This window comes from Marmota marmota, unplaced genomic scaffold (assembly GCF_001458135.2).
Source record: "Marmota marmota marmota unplaced genomic scaffold, marMar, whole genome shotgun sequence".
Classification (NCBI taxonomy): domain Eukaryota; kingdom Metazoa; phylum Chordata; class Mammalia; order Rodentia; family Sciuridae; genus Marmota; species Marmota marmota.
The window spans coordinates 15,570,632-15,582,731 of NW_026000101.1; the positions used below are offsets into that span (position 1 = coordinate 15,570,632).

Genomic DNA, 12,100 nt, shown 5'->3' on the forward strand with positions numbered 1-12,100 from the left:
TGTATCTAATAAGTCAAATGTAATTTTTATTGTTTTTCCATTTCTCTTGCTATTTTTTGTTTTCATCAATTTGACTATTAATCTCTTGAATATGTACAATCATATCTTTCATCAAACAGGGAATTCTGTTTCATTATCTCTTTGAACACATTTTCTGCCCCATGTTTTTCAACACTTCCTCTGAAACTCCAATGATACATATTATGTCTTTTAATATTGTTCAGTGAGGTTATTATTAAGGCTCTTCTCCTTTAAATTGAAATCTGTAATATTTTTCTGTTTCTTATATTGGATAATTTTGATCTTTAAGTTTACTGACATTTTAAATCTGTTATTAAGTGCATCCAGTGAATTTTTATTACAAATATTTTTTAGCTTTAGAACTTCCATTGAGTTTTTATATTCTCACTTCTTCACTGAGTTTCACATTTATTTGACGGTATGCAGAAATTACACGTTTGGAGCAAAGTTATAATCTTGGTTTTAAAATTCTTGTTGACCAATTCCAACATTTTGGTCACCAGAGAGTCAATGTCCATAATATATATGTGTGTATACACACACACACACACACACATACACACACACACACACACATATATACACACACACTCCAGCCCTGTCTTTTCTTGAGTATACCTCAAATATCATTTTTTTTTAGTTGTAGTTGGACACAATCTTTTTGTTATTTATTTATTTTTATGTGGTGCCGAGGATCGAACCCAGGTCCTCGCATGCACTAGGAGAGCGCTCTACCACTAAGCCACAGCCCCAGCCCCATCCTTTTTCTTTTTAATGTCTGATAACTTCGGATTGTATCCTAGACCTCATGAATGAGACTTTGTGAGAATCAGGGATTCTGTTATGTTCCCCTGAAGAGTACTGATGTTTTTATTCAAGAATCAATGATATGGCAAACATTTATATGTAGAATTTGGGTTCTCTCTTTGTGAATCCCCTTGCATTTTCAAGCTGCATTAGTAGCTGTTTTCTGATTCTCAAAGTCAGCAAAATAGGCAATGTATTTCTCAGTTCTGGCACCTCAGTGCTACAACAATTAATGATTACCCTCAGGCAAAAAGCCATAAAAACAGAAAATTCATTCAATACTGTTTTCTTTATTTTAAGTGTTCAGATTTATTTATTCAGTTTCTGTCTCTTTTGGTTGGTCTCTATTGCCTTTAATTTTTAAGTATTAAAATATGCTTGGGGTGATCTATGTGTATTTAAATACTTATATTTTATGTACTAAACATTCATAGTATAATGCTTTAACCACAGTACAATTACCTGTGGGAGGGTTGGTCTGCTATAAGCAAATCTGCCATTACCAAAAGTAGAACTCTAGAATTTTTTTGGCATGGTTACAAAATCTTCCATTCCTCTTGCTTATCTCCATTCAGGCAAGGACTAAGTTTATAATATTTACTATTTTGTCCCTAGCATAGGGCATGGTAAAGAGGTATTACTGTTGGACAAATGAAAGATTAAACAGGGAAAAATCATCAATAAATACCAGAAGTTTCAAGAAGTTGGGGAAGGAGTTTGGGCTTGAGTGATAAGCAATTTCTCATTATTTATGAAACTTTGCTTTCTTCTTCAAGAAGAGATGTATCTGTAGTTCAAAATATGATGCTAATGCATCATAGGGTTTAGATTATTTTGAACTACAACTTCTCATTTTCTGGATAAGATACTCAAGTTGTGAGTTTTATTATTCAAGGATTCCATTTTGAGTGTAAATTCTTTTCATCAGAGAAATTGTTATATTTTAGTTCTCTGGGCAAATTAATTATGGTTTACTATTTTAGGCTATCTTGTAAATTCCTAGGATAATTACGTGAGATTCTAATTTCCAAAACATTCATTTGCAAATAGCTCATGAATACTACCAAATTTCCCAAAAGACAGTATGAAAATGAGCACCCTAAATGATGGGGAAGGCAATTAACATCTATAGAGGGACTGCTAGGTGAATAGCTCTATAAGAAGTGCTTTATCTTATTTAATCTCAATTACTCTATGACATGAATATTATTACCACCTATTTACAAATAAGTAAATGGAAGCTCAAAGCTGGTCAAGGTTACATAGTAGGTAAGTGTAGAGCATAAATTCAAATTTGATAATTTTTTTATTAATATTTTTTAGTTGTAGTTGGACACAATACCTTTATTTTATTTATTTTATGTGGTGATGAGGAACGAACCCAGGGCCTTGGGACACAATACCTTTATTTTATTTATTTTATGTGGTGATGAGGAACGAACCCAGGGCCTTGCACATGCTAGGTGAGTGCTCTACCGCTGAGCCAGAACCCCAGTCCCTTGATAATTTTTGACTACACTAAATACTTCTGTTCTTAAATGAATAAAACAAAACAAAATGGCATTTAAAGAGCAAAAAAGCAACCACAGAGTAGGAGGAGATATCTGCCCAATATAGAATATGTAATTAATTCCTACAAATTAAGATAATTAAGTGAGTCCTTAACAATGAGGCTACTGAAGTAACCAATAAACATACGAAAGGTACTCGATGTCATTTAGTCACTTGATAAATGCATATAAAAGTCACAATAAAATATTAACATCCACCTAGCAAAATAGATAGAATTTAAGAACACTAAACATATTGGCAAGATGTGAACCATGGGAGCTCTCACACATGTTGGTTATTATATAAATTAGCAAAACCACTTTGGAAAAGGAATATGCTATTATATACTATTGGACAGACTTGCTCAGTTAGATATTAACAATTAGCAAAAAGTTCTAATAATTAAGATATTATGGTCCATGTGTATAAACTGATATGTAGTCCAAAGAAAGACATGCATTTGGGACTAGGGTTGTAGCTCAATGGTAGAGTGCTTGCCTAGCACGTGTGAAGCACTAGGTTCAATCCTCAGCACTACAAAAATAAATAAATAAATAAACAAATAAATAAATAAAATAAAGTTTTTAAAAAAAGACACGCATTCATAAACTTGATATATGATAGAGGGGCCACCGTAGAACAAAAGGAACAAATATATTATTCAATAAATGGTGCTCAACCTCTCATCACATGCCCATCCCCAAAAGAAAATCCAAATGAATTAAACTCTTATATATAAAATTTTAAAAAATTATACAAGGAAACATAAAATATACTTTTAAAATTCAGATGTGGGAAGAATTTTTTTAAAGATATAGACCATAAAGGGGAAGACTGACAACTGCAAGATGTAAAAAGTTTAAGATAAAATCTTAAACTTTTATATATCAAGGTACCATTAAGAAATTGTAATTGACAACTGTACTGTGGTTATATGAGAGAATATCTTAATTCTTTGGAAATACACACTAAAGCATTTAGAGGTAAAATACAATATATAATATATATAACACCCTCAAATAGTTCAAAATTTTGAAGATACAAATACACACATACTTACCTATATATGTCCATGGAAAAAAGTGAGCAAGCGCACAAGTGATTAATAAAGCAAATGGAGGGGCTGAGGATGTGGCTCAAGCGGTAACGCGCTCGCTTGGCATGTATGGGGTGCTGGGTTCGATCCTCAGCACCACATAAAAATAAAGATGTTGTGTCCACCGAAAATTGAATATTAAAAAATTCTCTCTCTCTCTTAAAAAAAAGTTAAGCAAATGGAGCAAAATGTAAATAATAAATGACTCTGGATAAAGGGTATACAGGTCTTTCTTGTACTATTGTTATTTTTGCAAATTTTTAAAATTTGAAATTATTTCAAAATAGAAACTATTTGGGTTATTTTTAAAAAGTATTTTCATATATATACTTTGAGTTGTTGATGGATCTTTATTTTATTCATTTATTTATATGCGGTGTTGAGAATCGAACCCAGTGCCTCACACATGCTGGGCAAATGCTTTACCACTGAGCCCCAACCCCAGCCCTGTTTGGGTTATTTTTAAAGTAATCATTAATAAATTTTAAAAGACAAGTCTCAGATCAGGAGGAAATACTGGTAATGCACATAATCAAAAAAGCATTCAGAATGTGTAAAACAATTCTAACACACATTTTTTAAAAAGACAATACATAGGGAAAATGGGTAAAAGATTTGAACTGGCAATTAATGGAAAAAGATTCAAGAATCATTCAAGATTCAATAAATATTTGAAATGATATTCAGCCTCACTAATAGAGAAACAGAAGAATAAACAATGAGATACGGCTGCAAAACAAAATCTTGACAATACTAAATATTGATCAGGAAGCAGAAAAACAGGAACTCAAATAACACATTCTACAGGACACTGAAATCTAGTGAAGTTGAAGATTACACTATGACTCTGTAATGCTACTCCTAGCTATGTACTGTAAATGTAAGAGTTAACAAATTTTCTTTTTGGGAGGCGGGGTTACAGGGGATTGAACTCAGGGGTACTTGACCACTGAGCCACATCCCCAGCCCTATTTTGTATTTTATTTAGAAATGGGGTCTCACTGAGTTGCTTAGCGATTCACCATTTCTGAAGCTGGCTTTGAACTCACAATTCTCTAGCCTCAGAATCCCCAGCCACTTGGACTGATTACAGGCAAGCGTCACCATGCCCCACTCAACAAACTTTTTCTTAAAGGGTCAGGTAGTGAACATTTTAGACTTGGATGCCATGAAGTCTCTTTTTGACAACTACTCAATTCTGCTACTGTAGGTAGTCATTGTCTGCAATACACAAATGGGCATGGCTGTTCTGTTAAAATTTTCTTAACAAAACCAGGTGCAATTGCCAGTGAGCCACAGTTTGCCAGTTTCTGCACTAGAGAAATATCTCATATCTGTGCACCAATGGGCATGTACAAGAATATCCATCATAGCTTTGTTTATAACTTCAAAGAACTTCCAGCAATCTAACAGTTCATCAGAGAATGAATACATTGGTAGTAGGGTTATAAAATATAATACAATTGGATATTGCTTAAAAATGGGAACATGTTCTCAGAAACATGTCATCAGGCAATTCCATTGTTGTGAGAACATTGTAGAGTACATGTATACAAATGCAGATTATATAGGTCACTTACTTGATAGGGCTTCCTGATGTAATCTTAAGATGACTGAGGCTGTGCCTGGCATAATGTATCATAGTGTTTTACAATAAACTGATACTGAATCTAGGGCCTTGTGCATGCTAAGCTTGTACTCTGCCACTAAGTTATGCCCCCAGCCCCTAAGCTTTTATTTATTTATTTATTTTTGTTAAAGAAGTAGGAGTGTACTCTAAAATATAAAAAGTATATTACATATGTAAACCAGTAATTAGCTGTTTATTGCATTTATTGTGCATAACTACATGTGGTACTTTTATACAACTAGCCGTTTAATGGGTTTGTTTACACCAGCATTATCACAAATACAGTAAGAAACGTGATTCACTACAACAGCTACTGTAGTAAATTAATATTCAAGTCTCCAAATCTATGGGCTCCCTGCTTCCGTATTTCTTCCCTTCAGAGTCTATTCTCCCCTTCTCCTTGCAATGTGTTAAAGAAACAAGGTAATATTCTGGAGAGTTTTCTATATTCTGAATTTTCCTGATTGTATTTTTATAGTCTGTTTCTTGTATTTCCTGTAACTAATGGTTGAATCTAAATGTTTGAATACATTTAGATTTGATTTAGAAAAATTAGAAATAATATTTCTGGGTAAGTATTGTGTTCCTCTCAGAAGAGGCAGGATGTCTGGTTGTCTCTTTTTGTCAAATTAGCAGTCATTGCTGGGCATAGAGACACATGCCTGTAATCCCAGCGGCCCTGTAGGCTGAGGCAAGAGGATTGTAAGTTCAAGACCAGCCTCAGCAAATTAGTGAGACCCTGAGCAACTTAGTGAGTCCCTGTCTCAAAGTAAAAAATAAAAAGGGCTGAGGATGTGGCTCAGTGGTAAAGTACCCCCGGGCTCAATCTCCAGTACCAAAAACAAAAACAAAAATAAAAACAAATTAGCAGCCACTGATAATTCTTTAAATCCATCATTTCATTAGGAGTTGCAAAATGTTGGTGTATAAACTTCCTTTGTCATTTGCTAGCCCAATTTTTCTTTGAGGGGGATATTTCCCACTTTGAGGTAACCAAATGTCTGCCCTTTAGGTACCCAGAAGTTCATTTCATACCACTAATACTATAGCTAAAAACTTCTTTTTAGAATTCAAGTCATACAGTCATTTAGAAAGAGTTATTTCTGTTTCTTCAAAATCAAAAGAAATTAAATCACTGGCTCTTTTTTCTTTTTTTGATTATTAGGAACTACTTACTTTCAATGATAATTTCTTTAGAAAGTTGGCGTGGCAAATAAAGTTCTTATATAAAATTTCTTAGGAGGTGTTTTCAAGGCTGAGATTTTATATGTATGCAGTTTATCTAAATATTTTTTAATAAAAATGTCAAGAATTTAACCATTCTGATAATAAAGAGACATTAAGTGTTGGGTTATCTCAAGGCCCAATCCGAAACCAGCTATTCCATACCAGTACTGTTCAACAGAAATACATGCAATCATAAATGTGAGATTGGTCATTTACAATGTTCTAGTAGCCCTATGAAATGAGTTAAAACTACCCAAAGTTTTAATAGTATACTGAGAACAACATAACTAAAATATAATTTCAACATATAATCAACATAAAATATTAATGACACTTATAATCTTTTCTCACACTGTCTTTTAGATTGTAGCACATCTCAATTCAGACCAGATACATTCCTTGTGCTCAATGACCACATGTAGCTAATGGCCATGATCCTAGACAACAAAGCTCTACATTCTCCCTTGATAAGCAGTCTCGTTTAGATATTCAATTATCTGTGCATATGATACACAGAAAAACCTCTACTGACGTGATCACTCTTATAATCCAACTGTCTAGGTGCCTCAAACTCAACATTTTCATAGCTGAGTCCATCTTCCTAAAACTGGTTCCCTCAGTGTCTCCTTAGTATATGATAACATACATGGAAAAATCTAGGAGCTATTTTTGTCTTACTCTCCCCTTCATCTGCTGTATAAAATCCTTTACAAACTCCTATTAATTTGACTTTCAAAAATTATAATGAATTCCTTTCTTCCCTTTACTACTACCTCACTGTCCTATGATAACAACACATCATTCCTGGAACTGTTTTGATAACCTCGTAATGGTCCTTCTGCATCTACTATAAGTCCTCTGACCATTGGCCACACTGGAGCTTAGTGAATATTTTTCAAACTGTAAATCTGATACTGCAACCACTGCTTTACGTACTTTACTAGTTTCTAAATGCTTTATAAATAAAGATCAAAACATTAACATGGCCCAAAATGTCTGAAATTTCTGACCTTTACTTGCTTTTCTAGCCTCATCGTACACCATGTACTCTCTTATATTCTACCTGCAAGCTACACTGGTCAGGACAGCAAGCAAGTCATTATTGTCCCTTCCATCAGAGGACCCTTACACATGTTATTTCCATGGTTCAACCATTTGCAAAATGCTGTTCATCTCACCATTTCTAGTCAATTCTCATTCACTTTTTGTGTTTTGGCTTAAATATTACCCATGAAAGAACCCTATTCTTAACTGAATGTCAGAATTGACAATCATATAGATTCATGGTTAAAACAATAGGATCAGCTTTGGAAATAATAGAAATTCTTCCTTTTTTGGAGCGGGGCAGTACTGGGGATTAAACCCAGAGCCTCACAAATGCTAGGCAAGTGCTGTATCATTGAGCAAAACCTCCAGTCTTCCCCTTTATAAGATTTTGTTTGCAACACAGGGTCTTAAGTTGCCTAGGCTAGCCATGAACTTGCGAGCCTTCTGCCTTAGCTTCCTGAATAGCTGGGATTACAGGTGTGGACCAAGATGCTCAACTCTGTTGATTTTTTGAGTGAGTAGTAAAGGACTCAAGAGACTTCTGAAATTTACCACATTCTGTTTCTTTGCAAACAGACACCTGATAGATCTGGAACCTCTGCGTACGGCATATTGGCCAGGTAGAGAAATAGTGAGAGAAATCTCATTCCAACAGTAGTTTGTTTTGAGATGAGAGAACAGAGATCTCAAGGGCGTTCCTATAAAGTTTACACAGAGTTTGCTATATATTAGACTCTGTGCTAAGTACTGTGGGGAACAAAAAGTCTAAAACATGATTCCTGCTTCAAGGAACTACCAAGTTAGGCAACAAAGTAACACATACAAAAGAATAAAGACAAAAGCAGTACATAAAAAATTTAGATGAATGGTACTATAAAAAATGCTAACAAGGGTTGGAGTTGAAGTTCAATGGTAGAGCAACTGCCTAGCATGCATAAGGCCCTGGGTTTGATACCCAGAATGGAGGAAAAAAAAAAAAAAAGAAAAAAGAAATAACAGGGTTCAGAAAAGGAAAAACTTGAGTCAACATAATCAGAAAGGAAATCTCCATCTTTAAGAGTTAGGTTTATTCTAGGGCTGTGTACATCATTTTGAGGTAAGTTGGGAAGATTGATGCAATGTTAATGATGACCCTGTGATCTATCTCCCAAAAGCCTTTCGAAACTAGGTCTGAATGGTGTTATGATTTGGATCTGGAAGGTTCCCTAAAGGATCATGTGTTGAAGGCTTGGGAAATGATTGGATCATGGGGGTTCTAACCACATCAGTGCATTAATCTGCTGATAAATTTATAATTTGGAGGCAATATTGAGAGTGGCTACAGTAAATGTAGGAGGCGGAAGAAGTGGGTTATTTGGGGACAGGCCCTGAAAGGATATATCTTATTCTTGCCCCATCTCTTGTTCTCTCTCTGCTTCCCTGCCACCATGAGGTGAGTGGCTTTGTTCTATCATGCTCTTTCACCAGGACATGGCCTTACCACAAGCCGATGGTGATGGTGTCAAGTGACTGTGGACTGAAACCTCTGAAACAGAGAGCAAAAAACAAAAAACAAAAAAAACAAAACAACAACAACAAAAAAAAATCCAAAAAACTTTCCTTCTTTGTTTTTCCCAATTATTTTGTCATAGTGACGGAAGCTAACACAAAGAGGTAAATTAAATGTACAGACAGATCCCATGAACTGTCTTCTGAGTAGAATACCTCTACCTCTGAGTAATGTTTTCTGACCAATGTACATAGAGAAAAATTTCCATTTATTTCTCCTAAATTCACAGGAAAAGTCACAATTTACCTTCCAGATATCATTGCTGAATGTTTTAAAAACCAAACACAGTACCAACAACATGCTTAATGTCATAAAGAGATTGTTACAAATATGATATCAGAAGTACAAAGTTCCATTTTGGAATTTTTTTGTTTTTACCCTAAAATACTAACTACCTCTTCTCCTGATTATTTATCAAAGCCTTCTTGTTCAGAAATCTACAGTTGTATTATTAGCTCCTCAGGGGTTTCACAGTTTGCCTAAAATTGTTCTCTCAATCAAAGCTTGTACATATCATAATTTCTTGATAACCAAGCAGCATGTCAGACAGAATTTTCTTAAATATGGCAATGAAACTTTACAAATCAAGCATTATATTTGGAAAAGTCATTCTGTTTGGCTTGGTGAACTATAGAAATGAAGTAGGTTAACTCTTTGTTCAAAATGGGAATGAAGCTTTTTACCATATTGTTCTGGGAAGTACAGTTTCTACACTTTTCTCCTTAAGTCTGACCTTAAAGAAGTATGATAAAATTTTGAGGAAAAGGTAGGATTTCAACATGCAGGATTTGGAGAAGAGAAAAGAAAGAGAAATCCAGATACTCCAAGAAGAGAGACTGATTTGAGGATAAATAAAGAGTCAATGAAGGGGAGAAGATGGAATCACTGTTTGGATCACGGTAATGAGTGCTACGCACAGATTAATGAGGAGCTTCAATTCTAGGCTGAACAGACTATGCTTTATTTGTTGGGCGGATGGGCAATAGGCAGGAAGGTCTCTGAACAAAGAAAAGAATGATATGATCTCTATTTTAGGAAGATTAGTCCAATAGGAATGTGGAAGAAACAAACAAACAAACAAACAAAAAAGAGTCAGGTGACAAAGTAACATTCCTGGTAAGAACTAAAGGGTTTCCATTATGGTGAGAGCATGGGGGAGTACAAAAAAGTAAGATATTACTCAAAATAGAATCAACAGGATTTTTTTCAAAGAAACATACACAAGATGTGGATAAAATCATTTTAGCCAAAACAATTTTAAGTAAGAAACTGGTATGTAAAAATATGGCTAGCAAAAACTGAATGTTTAGGGTGATCAGGTTGGGGATATAGGGATGGAGAACTTTGTTTCAGGAATTTGCACAATGTCTCCTCACTGATCCTGCAAGTAAACATTTTAGTTCTGTAAGATAGTTGTATGATTCAAACTGGACTCTCTAACCTACTTTTTTTTTTTTTTTTAAACTGATGGCATGAAAGAGGAGAATGTAACAGGGTTCAGTCTCATACAGTATAAAATAAGTCATGTGATTCTTATTCCTGCCTGCTGTAAGACTCCTGTCTCAAGAGTATTATTTAGGGAAGACATTCATAATTGCTAAATGGATAGCTGCAGTTCTTTACCAGGAGGAAGAACATCTGTTTTCTTTCTTGATGGGATACAGGTTTCCTAGGCTACCAAATTTATCTTCTACTCTACACTGCCCGCCACCACCCCCACATACATATAAAATTCAGAAACACAATCTCAATTGCAGGAATATACAGATCAAAGCTTGTACTATCATAAGTTAACTCTTAAACATTAGAAGAGCCTGATATAATACCTCAAACATATGGCTTTCAGCATTTCTCTCTTTTAGTACTGGGGATTGAACCCAGGGGTACTTTACCATTGTGCTACATCCCCAGTCCTTTTTACTTTTTATTTTGAGATAGGTCTTGCTAAGTTGCTCTGGCTGGCCCCTAACTTGCAATCTTCCTGCTTCAGCCTCCAGAGTCACTGGGATTACAGATTTGTGACTCTGTACCCAGCTTAGCATCTTTTCACAGGAAATTTCTTCTCTGATGAGAGTTTAACTAACTGCCATGGGGGTGGGGAGATTAGAGAAAATAACATATAAATACTGAGGGGTTTCTACCAATATAAGGTGAGACAAAAATCTGCTTATTGATTGAAATTTTTGGTGCTATGGTGGTAACTCTCTACTTAGGAAACACACGCAGAAATATCAGGCAAGAAAACTGGCAAAGACTAGTATATGAAATGTCTACTTTTCTAGTTCTTAGCAGTTTGGAAAAAGTCAGAAAAGCAAATTTAATGAGGAAACAATATCTAAATCCTATTTTGGACTGCACATAATACACAACAGAAAACACAGTGGGTTGCATGAAAGTTTACACAATTCATTGCCCTCCACAAACAATGCAAGTTAAATATCTTTATCAGTACACAGGTTTGACACAGATATAATTAGATGGTTATGAGAAGAAAAATAAAATCTTCCATGAAGTCTGGACTAATGTGGACTTAATATTTTTTTTTCTTTTGGTAATGTCATGTATTTTTTTAAAAAAATTAAGGGCATTTTTATTTTATAAATAATACCATTTTACACTGTATGCCATTTAAGAGTTTACAGAATGCTTTTAGTACTCTTCTAACTTTAATCTTCACAAGTATCCAGTATGAGATATCCATTTTATAAAAGAAGAAACTAGGTAAGTTTGCCATATAACTAGTAAGTGACATAGAGGGGCTCAAAATCAGGCTTCGAAACATTTAAAATTTTCATCACCAATGAGGAGAGATTTTTATTAATTTTTTGCAAGTGTAAGGCACATATAAACTAAAAATCTTTAGCTCTTGTTTATCCAGGGTCACCAAATTCAAGTCAGGTCTTAATTATCTATAAATCTTTACTAAGATAAAATTGTCTGGTTGGAGGAAGAAGTAGCACATACTCTATACTTGTTGTGAACAGTTCCTTCCTATAATTTTTATTTGATTCTAAAATTTTCTAAATTTAAAGGTCATAGTTTTAATATTTGCTTCATAAGTAATCTTAAACTATCAATTAGGGTTTTAAACTCTTTCAGAACTAAACTAATTGAGTTTTGTTATAATTTGAAAATGGGAATGAATTCTTCGTAATTCAGGAACAAATTTCCA

At 34.4% G+C, this 12,100-nt stretch overlaps 1 protein-coding gene across 4 annotated transcripts in view; it reads right to left on the minus strand.

Moving 5' to 3' along the window:
• Window positions 1-12,100, minus strand: part of Zcchc7 (zinc finger CCHC-type containing 7) — a 220,488-nt gene that overhangs the window by 75,350 nt on the left and 133,038 nt on the right. For 3 of the 4 annotated variants that reach the window (XM_048783357.1, XM_048783358.1, XM_048783359.1), the window contains exon 3: window positions 8,860-8,904. The exons of the other annotated variant lie outside the window; for it this stretch is intronic. In XM_048783357.1, the coding sequence (XP_048639314.1) occupies window positions 8,860-8,904 (45 nt within the window). The remainder of the gene's footprint in view (window positions 1-8,859; window positions 8,905-12,100) is intronic. 4 annotated transcript variants of the gene reach the window in all.